Source organism: Carettochelys insculpta, chromosome 1 (genome assembly GCF_033958435.1).
Source record: "Carettochelys insculpta isolate YL-2023 chromosome 1, ASM3395843v1, whole genome shotgun sequence".
In the NCBI taxonomy this organism is placed as follows: Eukaryota; Metazoa; Chordata; order Testudines; family Carettochelyidae; genus Carettochelys; species Carettochelys insculpta.
Window position 1 is genome coordinate 232415793 of NC_134137.1, and position 16270 is coordinate 232432062.

Here is a 16270-nt window from a genome sequence, read left to right on the forward strand (position 1 = left end):
GTCAGTAGCTAGAAGTATTCACATCTTTATGCTGGAGTCCCCCAGAAATTCAGATCCCAGATCTTATGATGCTGTGATGGTTTAGTCTTGTGTGTATTTTGTTATTTTTGGAACAGGAAGCTGGGGGGGGGCCCTGAAAGACAGAAAGGGAGCTGACTGTATCCAAGGGAGGTGATTGCTCACAGTGCTGGCCCCCAATGGCAAAGCAACTCCCCCTCCACTCCTGCTATGTGTCCTCCTTCCCCCTTGCTCTCATTGCCTAGGGGAGAGAGAAAAAAAAAAACAAAACCCCGTCAGCCAAGCTGCTGTGGCCCCCAAACAAGTCACGCTCATGCTAGGGAGAGTTGTCTGCTGGCCCAAACGTGCTCAGCCAAGGAGGTGATGACCCTCAGTGGTGAGACACTTGATAAGACTCCTAGCAGTTTGTCTAGGCAGATAGTGCTCCCAGCCAAGACACTAGCAGAGCTCTAACTTCAGCACAAGCACAGCCCCATCCATCAAAGCTCCCTGCTGGACTAGCTTTGTGTTTGGTTACATCAGCTCTTAGGGGGTTGTGGAGGCAGAAATCCAAGTTAAAATGGCCCAAGGGTCTGATCTGGTATAGCAGAGAGACAGGTCTCTGCACTGCTCGCATTACTGCTCTGCTCTGATAGAGACCTAGACATTGCTGTATTTGTTAATTGTGTGTGGCTCCTACCAAGGCACTGTATGGGCTGAGGATTCCACAAGACTGCAGGAATCAAACTCACCTTTCAGAGCAGAACTGAACTTCAGGAGCGCAATAAACCGGTGTGTCCCCAGAATGCAAAGCATACAGGTGAACAATCAGCTGGAATTTATTTCAAGTAGGGGAACCAGATGAGGAGAGAGAAAATTACATGTGTATATAACAATACAAATGGCATTCTAAGCGCTTGGAACTGTGAGAGCAATGTGGCAATGGACTGGCAACACCGACGGAGCTGGAAGGTGCAGACAGGACTCAGATCCCCTTCTCTGAGCTCTCAGCCTGAGCATGATTTTCTGCAGCCAGGTTAGGAGAATATGCATCTGTAATTTACCGGTGTAGTTCTCTCAGCTGCTCCCATGGATCACCAAATATTGCCTGCTTTGGGCAGGCTGAGACAGAATATTGAAACCTTGTTGTGTGGATCACTCATCAGACAGCCAGAGCTCTACCATTGCCCGTGACCCTGTGTCGATGCTTCACTCAAAGTGCCACCCCATGCCCATCCTGCCTTGAAAATCTGTCTGTATGGTGAGAAAGTGAAAAATCAGTCTGCCAAGGGACAACCAGAGTCCTGATTATTGTCCTTACAAATGATGTCAAGGGAACATCACTGCTTCTCTTCAAGCCCATCTAGGACCCTAGAGGTAATGTCTCAGGGATTGGCTGACATTACTGCATCATTGACTGAAATTCGATTAATTTTCTGGTTGTTTGATGTTATACCTGGATTTCTCACAGCCTGGGTTTTGAAGCTGTAGGAACTGGTCCCAGCCATCTCTCTCCTGAAAGACACACCAACATAAAATTAAATTCTGATACAGCTCCTGGATTGCAGTCTAAGGCTGCCCTTCATCTTCATGGACTGGAAACTGTGCTGAAGTGGGAATGTAATTTATGAGATACAGCTTTTCACACCTAGGTGACTGGACTTGTCTAGCTGAGATATACTGCCCTGCACTAAAGAGAAGTGTGAATTTTAAAATGTGGTCACAGATTTGGAGTTTAAGGTTGGGATACAGAACCTGTAATCAAGCCTTGCATCCTTGCAAAACAGTTTCTTTACAGTGGTAGGTGGAAAGAGAGATCACAAACTCATTTCTTGTGATGGATATTTCTGTCCCCAAACACTGCCAAACCAGAGGTTGAAAATCAGTTTCCTTTTCTGAGGCTCATCCAACAGTGGGTAACACTGATCTTCACAATCACTACAAGGTATTCCAGTGTTTTAAATTAAAATCAACGTTATTTTAGAATGAAAATTAAAAAGCCATCGCAAACCCATAAATGAGGCAGAATACACACCCACCTGGATTGTGAAAGTGAGCCAACACCAAGAATCTCTCATCTTAGTTTTGTGGGATTATGGATTCCTAGTAATAGTTGGTTACAACTCAGTTTCAATTGTAAGCCTGCATTTTTTCTTTCCCCCTTCTAAAATCCACAAATAAGTTTTAGGCTCATTTCCCTTAACTAGGGTAGGTCTAGGAGTGAGATATTTTACTGTCAGATGTGCAATGAGTTGGACAGAGATTTCCTCTATTACATCGTATATATACTGTGTTTTCACTTACGTTCAAAATCTTCATATCTGTTTTTTTACCACTTTAAATGAAAACCAAAAATTAGTTCTACCTGATTTAGCTAGTTGCAATTTAATGTCTAGCACCGATGATTCTCAACATTCCACATCAATGAGCTATGGCAGTATAAGAATGGCACGGCTGATCCGATAGTCTCAAAACAGGGCATCAAATAACTACTGGAGGTTCCAACGTTTCTATTTCTCTTGTTTTGCTAAAGGGTTACATCTTCAGCTGGTGTAAATGTGTGTAGCTGCCCTGAATTAAAAGCTGCACCACTTCCAGCAGCTGAGCATCTGGTCCTCAGTTTTCAGACATGCTGGCAGAAGAGATGGAGCTCAGTGTGTTACCTTATTGCTAGCGAGGGGAAAAGGAGCATCTGCTAACAAGCATACCTTCTTTTACAACAATAACTAAGGAGGATGTTACACAACTTCTACTAATGTTAAACATTGAAAAATCAACTGATCTGGATGTTTTATAAGAGCTTATCAAGGTGTTCTTTGGTCCACTGATGTTAATTTTTAATGACTTCAGGAAAACTAGAAAGGGACAGAGTAAGAAGAAAACCACTGTCAAGCAACTACTTAAAAATATTTAAAAATAGGTTGACCAGGGTAATTAAGGGGTAGGTAGTATTATTTTTGCCTGGGTTTGATCGCAGTCAGACCTATCAAACACACTTTATATTATTCTTTGAGCATATTTCAAGTCTGATACATATAGGTAACTCTGGGGAGACATGTATATAGGTAAGACATTTAAATTAATACCACCTGATGTTCTGATTTAACCATCAGTGCTACTCAAAATCAATATGGCTCAATGTGTTAAAAATTGGGAAACTGAAGTCTCAACATGTAGTTACTGACTGAAATTTGAGTACTCTGTGGTATCTCCATTAGGATTCTGCAGGGATCAGTTCTTGGTCCAATGCTATTCTTATTATTTATTAATTTGTTATCAATGACCAAGAAGAAAATATATGCTAAAATGTTCAGATCTCCCTTCCCCTGGCCCAAGAGGGAAGGAGATGTCAATTCTTTGGGTATGCTTACACTGCAGTTAAGACACCCACTGACCTATGCCATCTGATGCAGGCTCACAGGGCTCAGGCTAAGGGTCTATTTAGTTGTGATGCAGACAGTTTAGGCTCGGGCTACAGGCTGAGCCCAAACATCCATACTGCAATTAAACAGCCTCTTTCCCGGAGCAAGCCAGCATCAGCCAACTGCAGGTACTTAATTTCAGTGTAGACGTAATCTGAGAGTGTTAGGGTGTCTGTCACATTAAACATTGCACTAGAAGAGAGGACAACTGTAAGGGAGAGAAAAGAGAAGCAAACGTTACTACAAATACTCACCTATAACACTACCCAGCAGCTCTAAACGATCACAGCCAAAGAAGAGCTGAGGTTCACCATTAACATGGGCCACAACTGATGGCACTCCAAATGCCTAATGCCACCATGGAAACAAAACAGGAAGAGTCACAAAGAGACCCAAATAAGCACAAGACCAGTTCTAAGAGGAACTTCAACAAAGAACTGTGGCATCACCATTCCTCCTCCCTCATGTACTTATACCCCCTCCTCTCCCTTTCTTCCTTCTTTCTGTCTCACATCTGCGTCCCATTCATCATGCCTGGGTTCTGCAGAACGCTTAGGCCGCCTATGCAGCAGTGTTATTTCAAAATAATCTATCCCAGAATAGCTATTCTGAAAGAGCTTATTTTGAAATAACACAGCTACACACATGAATACACTGTGAAATAGCAACCAGTGATTTTTAAACAACATGTCTGGACACACAGCCCTATTTCAAAATAGTGTCACTGGACACCATTATGGCTTACTTCAGAATAGCGTTATTCCCTGTCTTAACAGCGCCTATTTTGCTTTGTTGTGTGGGTCAGTTTCATTGCTCCAGTAAGTGGGAGCAGCTTGACTCCGGCTCCCCTCCACTTGCAGAGCCAGAAAATTGACCAGGGCAGCAGTCCTAGTCAGTTTCCTGGCTCCCCTCATTGCAGAGCAGGGAAACTGACCAGGGCAGCAGCCCTGGTCAGCTTCCTGGCTCCAGTAAGCAGGAGAGCTGGGCCTGATGCCTGGTTCCTAGCTCCCTGCTACTCCCTGGAGCCAAGAAACTAACCAGTGCTGCTGTGCTGGTCAGCTTCCTGGCTTGGCAAGTGGAGGGGAGCCGTGAAACAAGCCAACCACCTGGTTCGCGGCTCCTCCCAACTTCTGCAAAATTTGAGTTACATGTGGTTGCCCAGGAAGACAATCTACGCATAACTCAGGGGTCTACTGTAACGAGGTTTACAAAATTCAAAATTACACACCCGCTATTTCAAATTTATTTCAAAATAGCATATGCGTCGTGTAGACGCTAGCGAAGTGATTTTGAAATAACAGCTGTTATCTCAAAACAGCTTTGCTGTGTTGCCATACCTTAAGCCTTGTCATCCCATGGATGACAGGGCTTCATGCATGGTAGTGAACAGCAGTCACACCAGGCACTAACTCTGATCTGTGGCATGCTGGTCTCCTGGTGTCCCTTTGGAAAGGGCCAGGAATCAAACTGGGAATTTCTGAAAACATAGTGCAGGAAACTAAAACCCGAAGGATTTTGAACTAGCTTATAAGATATGTATTTCAAATACAAAGAGAAGTCTGAGAGCAATGGGATCTTTGTGTGTGTCCTGATCTACCCTTTCATCCTGCCTTGTCTTGCCTCACAGTATCCTTGTTGGGAAAGGAATACACAGATTTAACCCCATGCGGCAATGAGAGCTTCTCACCCCATATTTCAGTGCTACCTCTGTTGTTTCTTTCAGACGATTCTTCACCTCAGGAGTAGAGGTCATTGCCAGTAGTTTCTGGGCCACCTCGGAGGGTAGCCCAGCCTCCCCTGCTGCCTGAGAAGAGAGAGAAAATAAGAACAGCCATTCTTATCACACTAGTTAGATAACAGTTATATAACAATGGCAGGCATCTTCACTGCTTGAAGGCCTGTCAAACAACAAAATGCTCTTCCTAGGGCACTTCTCTGGCAGACTAGTCTGGCCTACTCTCTTCCACTGTCTGGTTACAGCTACCCATTCTGAGTAATTTTTGAATATGAAGTTGCGGGGGCTCAAAATATGCCACTCTTGTTAGTGGTCTTTTAATTAGATAGCAAAGAGGGAGAGGTGAGCTTCTCTTAGCTCAAATGAAGTGATTTCAACATATGAACTAAGATAAAGGAAGTGCTTTTGTGGAAAAGAAGAAGAAGAAGAGTATTTATGTACTGAAGGGTCTAAACAGAACTGGAGGGAGCCTTGCAAACATAACAGGAGGAGAACTAGGAATGACAGAAATCAAAGTCAGTAGGCTCAACTGGAAATTGGTGGGTGATCTTCAGAACTGGAATGTTAGAACCAAAGAGCAACATGTGTTCTACTTCAAGGGAAATAAAAAGAGGATCTTCATCTCTTGTTCTATCATTAAAATTCTCAACCTGCAAACCTGCCACTGTGTGATACCAATACTCAGAATGTGAGAGTCAGCATCCCAAATGTGAGACATCTTTATTTTACTGTATCACGCCACCATATACAGATTAGAAAAGTCCTTAACATTTCCCTGTGTTAATGACAGAACCCTATTTTTAAAAAGGAAACTTGAACAAATATTTTCACATGTAACCATAAAGTCCTTCAAATGCACCATCAGCATTTCCCTCCCCCTTTCTGCCCCTTTACTCTCTCTGCTTTGCTCACCTTGAGAATATTTTTCTGATTTGTCAACCTTGATTACTGTTTTTGGTTCTCTCTGCCTTAAATACTGAGTCTGTTCCGGTCTGGCTATGGTCTGAAGAAGTGGGTCTGTCCCACGAAAGTGCACCACCTAATAAATTATTCTGTTAGTCTTTAAAGTGCTACTGGACTGCTTTTTTGTTTTCATCAGCAGGACCGGACCTGGAATTCAGGGCCTTGTCTGCACAAGAAAGGTGCGCCCGCGCAAAGTGACCATCCGTCCCGCTTTTAACAGGACTGTCCCATATTTGAGGCCTCTTTCAGCTACCCTGCCTTAAAAATCAAGTGTCTTGTCCCCTATTTTTAGCTCCACTCCTCCCCCTGCTGGCCAGCTGGTGTCAGAGCAGCTGCAGCGGTCTCCTGTTTGTGGCTGACAGGGGAACGTGGGCAAGCTGCAGTCAGCAGGTGGTGCTGTCGGACAGGTCTCTGAGGCAGGCAGACACGGACACAGGAAGCCAGTCAGAGGAGAAGCAGCTACCCGCTGTGCGGGACAGAGCAGTGTTTCTCAAGGTGTGGTATAAGGGCACGCGACAGAAGTTCAGTGGGGGGAGGTCCGTGCATCGGAGCCACATGCGCCTCTGTGCGAAATAAAATGCTCGGAGCCGTGAGAGTGCGGCGTGCTGCTCTGTGCACGCGCCCCTCCCTAGCGCTTGGAGAGGGACGCGCGTGGCAGCAGCTCCGATGAATTGCTGGCATTGGATTACAGGGGCGGAGTGCCTGGCTCTGGCCATCCCTATGTGCTGCCCCGCCCAAAACTTAAGTAAAAGTGCAAGGCAGTCGCAGGGACAGACCCTCTCCTCCTCTCTCCCTGCCTCTGGCCGGCTCCCGGCCCTCTTTTCTCACACAGCTGCAGGGATGGGAGACCCAGTTCCACAGCTGGCAGCACCCTCAGAGACCAGGGGCTACCGCTAATTACCCTGTCCCTTGCCCCTGCCCACACACAATCCCTAGCTACGCCCCTGCTGCATACAGCCCCTAGAGAATTCCCACTTGCACCCTGAGCTGCCCCATCTGCACACAGCCCCAAGCTACCCCCTTCCCTGTGCCCTCAGCTGTTTTCAAACCTTTCGAGCTGAGCCACCCCCCCGCCACAGCCATGCCAGGCTGGGTGGCTGCTGGTGCAAATGGGGAGGAGGTGGCGCTGCCTCCCTGGTCCTGCCATATGGAGTTGGCTTGAGCCTGCCCCACAACAGAAGTCATACTACACCCATACCTGAGCTGCCCTCCCGCCCCATCAGCCCTGACCCTCATGGCCTCTCTCCTCGGAGGGTCCCGGAGCTTTTAAAGCAGTGGTGTCCAAAAGAAATTTACCAACCGACACGGTCCCCCACTCCAACTGCCAGCGACTCATCGGAACCGTGCCACGCGAGCCGCCGAACCCTGGGCCACGCCGAGTCACACCGCACCGCGCAAGCCACTCAGAGCCGCACCAACCACCCCAAGCAAACCGCCCCAAGCCGCCCAGCTCCGAGCCACCCCACGCAAAACATCCTGCAGCCCCGAGCAGGCAGCAGGAGGTGCTGCCTCACGCGTGTCCCACCAAGTGGTGGGGCTCATGAGCAGAGAGGCAGACGGCACTCCTGATGTGCAGCTCCAACCAGCCGCTTTGCCACACCGTGCTGTCCAGCTCGCCACATGTGGCGAGCAGAGAGCATACTGAACACCGCCATTTTAAAGCATGATGGGAGCAGGGCCTCTCACACGTCCAGATGCACAGGCCGCTCCCAGCTTTTGAGGGCCCTCACCATAACACACATAAAAAAGATGACACGTGAGAACAAATAAGGTTCCAAAAAGACAGACAGAATTGGAACACTTGTTTTATTTTTATTTAACAAATGCTTTTCTATCCTATCAAATGCCAAAAAATTAGCACGTGTGTAAATCTGAGGCCCTCTTTGAGCTTGAGGTCAAGAACAAATGGCCCTGTGCCCCCCATTGACGCTGGCTGAGGGAGTGCGGCGCACAGTCCTGATCGACTGCATTGAACTCACTTGAATCTGAGCAATTTTACCAGGTGTCCCGTATTTATCACAGGGAAACAGTGTCACCCTACACCACTGCAACTCACTCCTCTAGGGAAACTTATTTCATTTTGAGGTTTACTTAAGTTCAGCTTAAAACTGTTTTTTCATTTATGGTGACAAAACAAATTGCTCCCACACCAAAATACACGTCTAGTCAGGGGCTTGCTACTTTAGTTTAAGTTCACGCATTACGATAAACGGGTGCAAATTTCTCTTGGAGCTAAAGCCTCAATTCAACAGCTCATATTTCCACTGCTTGAGCTACAGGAGCAAATGCTAAAACTTTATAGACCAGCCACTAGGAGGGGCCTTGACATCTTTTCCTAGTATATTCCATATTTACTACAAAGATTTTGGGCAGCCGTGTCAAACTCAAAGCCTACTGAGGGTTGCACAAATGAAACCTGATACCTCTCAGGACCACCAAAGAAAACACACTTCTACTGGAAAGTCGTAATTATTTATTTTCATAGATAACAGTTTTTTACTTTCTTTTTTCAGGTCTTGTTTGAATATAATATGACAATTTTAACTGAGAATTTAATATGTAATTTGAATTTTGATTGACTTGTAGGACTGGGACCAAAATATGCATTTTCTTGGTCAAAAAGACGACATCAAACAACATTTGTCTAGCATGGATGTCTCCGAAGCCTATTGCTTTCAATGGCTCATAGCTGCATAGAAACACATATGAGAGCAATGCTGGGTATCAGCAGCTTAAAACAAAACACGCACCTTAAGCACGTCCACAACATTCCAGTTCTTAAATATCTGATAAAGTCTTTTGTGGAGTTCGTCTTAAGACAACACTTCAAATTCAGCAGAAGACATCCTGCATCAAAGTGTCACCAAACACCGCCACCCATTTTTCCCTCTGATGCTCCATAGGGCAGATGGGGCCAGCAGGCAGGGACACCCTGCACCTGTTACACCTCCCCAGCACCCAGAAGAGGATGCGGCATCTCTGGGTTGGGGACAGAGCCTGGACTTGAGCTCAGAATGGTCACATGTGGCCCCAGCACTATGCTGGCACCATGGGAAATGCAGCTGCATTTCCCACAGTGCCAGCATAGTACCTATTCTGCAGCATCCTGCTAGGGAAGGCACCTTGATCTAAATAGGCCTGGCAATAAAATTCACCAAAGTTACATTTCTACAGAATTACAGGATTGGTTTCAGTAAGGCAGGAGTCATATTTTCCCTAAAGAAATTTTCTGATAACTGCAAGTGAGCCATTAATGAATCTGCAGCTGGTAAAAATTATTTACGCTGCTTCCATAGATGGTAACCCTAAGATCCACACCCAATAAACCATAGCAAATCAATGTAGAAGCAATAACAATAGGGAAAAACTTACTGCCAATAAGCTATCTGGCTGGGTGATATCTTCATCCTGGTAACAGGTGGAAACCAAAAGGTTAAATGTTTATGAACAAGACTCTGTGTCTTAATGCAGGAATGGAATCAGAAAAACTCAGCTGAGGACAGGGATCCCATTGAAAAATTTCCCACTAGAAAGAGGAAAAACATCCAATTCATCCAACTAGAACTAGGTGACGTGGCTTCTGGCATTAACTACTGCAGCAGCATCTACACGTGAAGAGGAAGAGGACGAACGGAAATGGATTGGAATGTACAGCTTTCCTTGGATTTCATTCTGAACCACAGAAGTTTTACACCGCCAGCTGTGAGATTTCAACACTTCTGCTCACGGTGCATGCTTGACTGAGGACAGAGGAGGGATTAGAACTTAGGGAAAGGAGCCGGATGGAGAATTTGTAGAGTACTCACCCGGCACCACAGGCGCATCCAGAGTGCTCTGGACGCAGGCTCCAGGAACTGTGGCTGAGTCATATCCACAGCTGTGATAAAGCGCATGGCAGAAAGGCTGCCTGGGTGTGGTGTGAAAGCAGAAAGACAAATTCAGGAGAAACAGGAACAGCAACCACCACTGAAATCTGCACTAACATCATTCTAGGACAGGCCTTTTAGTCTGCTCCTGCCCCAGAAGTGTCCCTAAGGAGCAGAGGTCATTAATGAAACTCTTGCCAATGTTCATGAGAGGACTACTTCTCTAGTCAGGTCAACACTAGCTCAAATCTTCGAAATGGCCATACAAATGGCAAATGGCCATTTCGAAGATTACTAATGAGGCGCTGAAATGCATATTCAGCGCCTCATGGGCATGCCGCAGCTCTTTGAAATTGCCACTTTTCGCTGCCGCGTGGCTCATCCAAGCAGGAGTCCTTTTCAAAAGAATGCTGGGAACTTCGAAATCCCCTTATTCCTATTAGCAGATTCCTATCAGCTTGTGTAGACACGGCCATAGAGTAGTGGTCCTCTCATGAACCTTGGCAAGAGTTTCATTAATGGGCTAGTGTAGACATAGCCTATGAGATTTTCTTGGGCCTAACTCAAGGAGTTTGCTACTCAAGCCTGTGGCACAGGCTAAACAGGCAGACGGCTCTCTAGAAAAGGGACTTAGGTGTAATTCATCTATGGGAAAAGTTTGCTGAACACAGTCTGCACTAGTCTCAGAGGAGAAAATGGACTCTAATAACTCTGCTATGGTCAAAAACATCACGGGCCAAATCGAACTTGCAAGAGTGGCTTCTAGTCCTGAGAGCTCCAATATCGGCAGCCCAACTAGAGGCAAGTATATCGAGGTGTTCAATACCCTCAATTCCTCTGATTTTAAGCAGAATTGTGGGTGTTCAGTTTCTCTGCAAGTCACTCACTAGCTCACTAATGCATGAACAATACATAACAGATTTCAAATGCTCAGCAGTAGTGGCATTAAAATCTTGAGCACCAGTTGTATTTGCAGAACTACAGTGGCACTAGTTCTTGGTGTCTTCACCCTCTCTATTTGAGCAATGCCAATAAGACGTGTTTTGAATTTAACCCCATTTTTACTGACTGACTAATTTGTCTACCCTGATTCCCATGGACCTTAACATTATTTCTAAATAATCAATAAACTTGATGAAGAATTTTCAACTTATGGGCATCATAAACAGTTTACTTTAGTCAACTGCAATTCCTTTCTGGTGATGGGTGTTTGGTCACCTAAATAATTTTGTTAGTCTTTAAAGTGCTATATTACTGCTGTTTTGTTTTGCTAGAATACAGACTAACACGGCTACCCCTTTGTTACTAATTCACATGGAGCTGGTTCTGCACTCTGCTTTGATGATGGAAACTTCTTTAAAGCAACAGTATAATAAACCATAACTGATCTGAACTTCTATTTGCAAATCTATTTGCTATGGTCTTTGCCTCATGTAATTCAGTCATGCAAAAATATGACAATGCTAGAACTTGTGGACTCTCCTCACAATACCTTGAGCTATTCCTCATCCCACCTCTGCCAATGCACCTCAGTCACAATCAGCAGCAACTCCTTTACTAGCCCACTCCTGGCTCTTTCCTGAGTAAGAATTTCCACTCATATTAAGCCAGGCACTGACTTAATAATATTCACAAATGATGGAAGAAGTGGAGAACACAAACTCATTTTCCCCCTTCAGTGTCAGGTAAGATTTGGACCCTGATCTTCTGAAGGTGATAGTTCAGCCACTGAGAAAGCAGCCTCCTTTACTTACCACTTCTGATTACCATCCCAAAGAAATCCTTGGGGATCTGCAGTGGAACCTGGTAATATTTTCCCATCCTCTTTATATCACTCATCATATATTCCGCACGTTTGGGTAACATTGCTGGAGGTTGGTTACCTTGCAGAAAAGGTGAAATTACAAGATTCCAGTTATAATAAAGTAGGTCTAATCTTCACACAAATTTAAACCAGTGTAAAAGTTACTAAAAATACTAAAAGTGTAATTTTTGTAAAAAATTATTAAAAGTGTAATTTTATATTAATTTAGTAGAATGGTTGCAACTATGTTTGAAGACTCTCATATCAGTTTAAATTTGGCTTACTTCTGTTTTGCTTACATCAATAAATTTGTAGGTGTTAAACTGACATAACCAGTTTTAAATGACTGTCCACAACCACCTATGTCAGTTTTTACAATATAAGTTGAACCTCTTTAGTCCTGTACCCTCGGGACCCAACTGGTGCCGAACGACAGAATTTACCTTACCACAGGATATCAATATCGTCTAGCAGCATTACCAACGTTTCCACTGCTTACTGGGTTCTTACAAAACATTTAGGGGTAAATTACAGTTAAGTACCAGCACAGAACATTGAGATCCAGGAAAGGAGGCTGCAAATATTTCATGGGACCAAGGGAAACTTGGTCACACCAATAAGCAAACACATGGCTAACTAAAATCATGCTGGATTATTGATGTTGCTGGATGACAGAGTGCCGATTAGAAAGGTTCAACCTGTATAAACAAACACACACACTTTTGGTACAGATAAAGTGCTTTTCCTTATAAAACACTTTGCCAAGGAGGGTGAAGATTGCTATCCCCATTTTAAAAACAAAAAACTGAGGCACGGCAAGGTGAAGTGCTTTGGTATGTCACAGAAACCAAGCCTCCAACAGAAACAGAACTCATGTCTCATCCCAGAGCTCTTCTCCTGGCCTAATTCAACCACCCTGCCAACAAAGCACTGTTCACAACGATGCTTTTGTCGACAAAACTTTTGTTGATCAGGGTTCTCCCATCCCCCCCAATCAACAGAAGTGATAGCATGGACAAGGCTTTAAACCTCTAAGTAGAATGGAAGGGCTCCCACAGTGCCTAGCTAATGACAACAGAGTCTGAGTGATCTCTGACATTCTCCACAGCATCCATTTTGAGGTCTGCGGTAAGCTCCCTCTCTGGCATGCCTTGCCAGTGTAGGGATGCTAGATGGAATCACCACGTAGAGCCACAAGCTGCGGGGGTGGGGAGGTGGGGCGTACAGATGTTCTCTGTCATGGGCTCAGGAGCATCAAAACACCTACCAGTCTCTTTCATTATGCCTGCGAGAAAAACAGGACGAAAACGTAGATCAATGTTCCACTGGTGCTGGTATCGGCAAAGCGTCTGCAATGGGAAATAATAATGGATAAAGAGTGTCTAATGCAGCAGCGGGCCACAAGGCTGTTGTAATGAAGACAGTCTCTCAGACCAGCGTAGTTTTGCTACTGTGCTTGCATATCTAGAATTTGCAGGGTGTGCTGAATGACCCATACAAAGCTTTGATTGGATGCAGAGGGAATGCAAGGCTCTTGGCCAATGTTGTGTGCATTTCCTTCACATCATGGGCCCTTGCTTTAAATGCATGTCACTTTACTAATACTGCTAGCACAAACACCTACATGACTTAAAAAGAGTGGAATCTGGCAACCTCGCATCTGGGCAAGATTTAACAAAACTTCCTGCAGGACAAACATAAAACCCTGCCGCACTGCATGCAGCCCTTGGGATGCAAATTGCCAGCCACTGGTCTAAAGCCCACAATAAAGACTGAGGGCCCAGTGCCTGACAGAAGGCAGGACGTGGGCACTAAATGTATTCAGTAGATAAAGCCTTATCACCTGTTTGAGACCATTAGAAATCAGTCCTGTCAATCAATCACCAAGGCAGCTCAGATCTTCATACCAGTGACACTAGAGCGAAGGTTTATAAATTTCTATAAAGGGACCAGGGATTAAAATACCCACCAGCCCTAAGCCCCTGTGCAAGGCACTCTGATGTTACCCATGGAGATACACATACCATTGCACTCAAGTTTCTCTCTGGAGCAAGAAGAAAGGACACATCGGATTCATTCATTTCTCTCAAAGCAGGAAAATAAGCACTTCACAAGTACAAATGAGATTTATTTCCTCTGGGCCTGTCTCACAGAATTTCTGCTCTCATCTACTTCATCTAGGACATGATGAGGATTTATTGCTTCAGGACCCAGGTATGGAGTTATGTGACAAAATGAGAATCTCAGTTTCCACTGTGAAAAGTGTGAAATGTGATGCTCAGGGTGTGTCACTGGCAGTGGGTACTGAAGCCAAGATATATGAATCTACTGCCTAAGACAGAATCAGTAGCTCAAAAGCTGGAACCAATTTATAAACTTCTCAGTGGTTCAGCTTGTACAGAAACACTTAGGCCATGTTTAGACTACCACGTTTGCCAGTATAACTGATGTGACTCAGGGCAGTGGAACACCCTCCAACCCACCCTCTCCCTCAAGCAACATATGCTACACCAGGGGTGCACAAAGTTGGGGGGCCGCACCCTTCAAGCGTGTGTGAAATTTCATAAGGGGGGCACAGCACAACTCGCTGCTGGGTCTCAGGCTCATCCATCTCACTAAAATGTTGAAATATGTTACCATCTTTATGTATGTGTATTCACATTTATATATTAACAATATTTTTACATTCTACAGACTTATTTTCTTATACATATGTTGGGGCAGCCCTATCAATTGCATGGATGAAAAGTGGGGCCCGATGTAAAAAGTTTGCTCACTCCTGCCCTATGCCCACAGAAGTGCCAGCATGGACTTAGTTATGTTGGTGGAAGAACTTCTCCTGCTGATGTAGCTACTGCTACCATCAGGTAATTTTATTATGACAAAAAGAGAGCTCTTCTCTGCTGGCATAGAGTAGCTACAGGAGTGATCAGTAGTGCAGCTGCATTGGTATAGCCATGCTGCTGTTAATTTACTAGTGTACCAACTATATTACACTGGGTTACAAATGTTTCTGTCTCTTACAGATATTGCATCACAATAATGCAATGCTGTATGCATGCATTGAGCCTGAAACAGTAACTTCGAAGGGTGCAAAGACATTTTCATTATATATATGAAACTTGCTCCCACTTCTGAGTGGGACAGGCCATGGTAAGGGTCAGGCCACTGCATGAGGGTAGGACCACATAGGATCACTTGTGAAATCTAACTGGAGCCTCCAACTGCCTTAACTTTAAGGTCATTTTCATGATAGCAACACAGGTGCCAACCACAGCACCATTTCAAAAAACCCCTGAGATCTTGGGAACAAAATCAAGGGCTTGAGAAATCCCTGGAAAACCTGAAAGTAGGCAGGTATGATGACAATGGGTGTATTCCTGAAGTCACCTTTATAAGTCTCACAAAAATAGAATGGGTTGAAATATTTCATTTGAAACACTGAGAAAAAAAAGAGGATTTAAAAGAATGAGAGTGGAGGAGTTTTTTTTTTTTTTGTAATTTACTTTTGTTGCTAAATTTCTTCCCCTGCCCGTTTCTCCTTCCTTTCCTTCCCACTTCCACTGGGAAAAACAGAAACAGAAAATGGCCGAGAAAAATGTGGAAAGACTCAAAGTTTGTTTACAACATTTGCACCCAACCAAAACACAAAACAAAAAGAACCCGAACAACAAAACAAAAACAAAAAAACAAAGGGCAAGAACACCACAAGCTGCCCAAAAACCCGCTTCCTTTTCAAAGGCGTGGAACGAGCACTGCTGAATTCTTCTCCGTCAAAAAAGCACCAGCGCTGCCCAGCTCGCTTCAGGCACAGGGCCCAGCTCCCCTGCGCCCTGGGCTGCCATCGATTTCCCTCGGGTCCCATAGTCCCAGGTTAGTCCAAAGGCCCTGTGTGACCAAGATAAACCAGGCGCCCAGCCTGGGCTCCAGGAAAGCGAGTCTCCCACGAAGCGGACCGCCCAGCCTCGTGGGGGAGCGCTCGGCACCTCCGCCGGCGTCTCGCCAACCGGAGCCCGTATCGCAACCCCGTCCCACCCGCCGAAGGGGGCCCGGGCGGAGAGCGAGCCGGGGCCTTGCAACCCCGCCTGACACGCCGGCGGCCGACGGGGAGAAGCGGCTGCCCCTGGCGCGGCCGCACCCCCCAGCCCGGAAGCGGCGGCGCGGCAGGGCCGAGCAGGCGCCGGACGCTCCCAGCCTGCAAGCCGCCTTCTCCGCCCGCGCCCCGTCGCACGGCGCCGCACCTCGAAGCCGAGCCACGAATAAGGCGAGACCACGTCATAGAAGAGTTCCACCAGCTTCCTGCCCTGGCCGCCCCCGGCCATCCCTGCCAGTGTCACCTTCGGCCGCGGCAGTGCCGGGGCGCACTCTGCCGCCACCCAGCGGCCGGCCGGCTGGCGGGAGCTGCCCCTGGCGGCGCGAGCTCCTCCCCCGTCGGGACCTGTGACCCTCGCTCCCAGCGGGGCGTTTCCCTCTCACCCGCCCC

The 16270-nt window shown here is 45.9% G+C and overlaps 1 protein-coding gene across 2 annotated transcripts; it reads right to left on the bottom strand.

The window, feature by feature from the left end:
* Positions 1-818: 818 nt before the first annotated feature.
* On the bottom strand, positions 819-16257 carry GSTK1 (glutathione S-transferase kappa 1). Of its 2 annotated transcripts, none has more exons than XM_075002009.1 (8): positions 16029-16257; positions 13055-13136; positions 11738-11866; positions 9924-10024; positions 9490-9525; positions 5107-5223; positions 3674-3767; positions 819-1512 (listed from the first exon to the last, which is right to left on the bottom strand). In XM_075002009.1, exons 1-8 carry the CDS (start codon positions 16107-16109, stop codon positions 1463-1465), a joined length of 690 nt encoding a protein of 229 aa, XP_074858110.1. In that variant the 5' UTR covers positions 16110-16257; the 3' UTR covers positions 819-1462. The 2 variants fall into 2 exon arrangements, with proteins under 2 accessions (XP_074858110.1, XP_074858101.1); XM_075002000.1 differs by having other exon boundaries at positions 5125-5223; positions 16029-16252.
* Between the last annotated feature and the right edge of the window lie 13 nt (positions 16258-16270).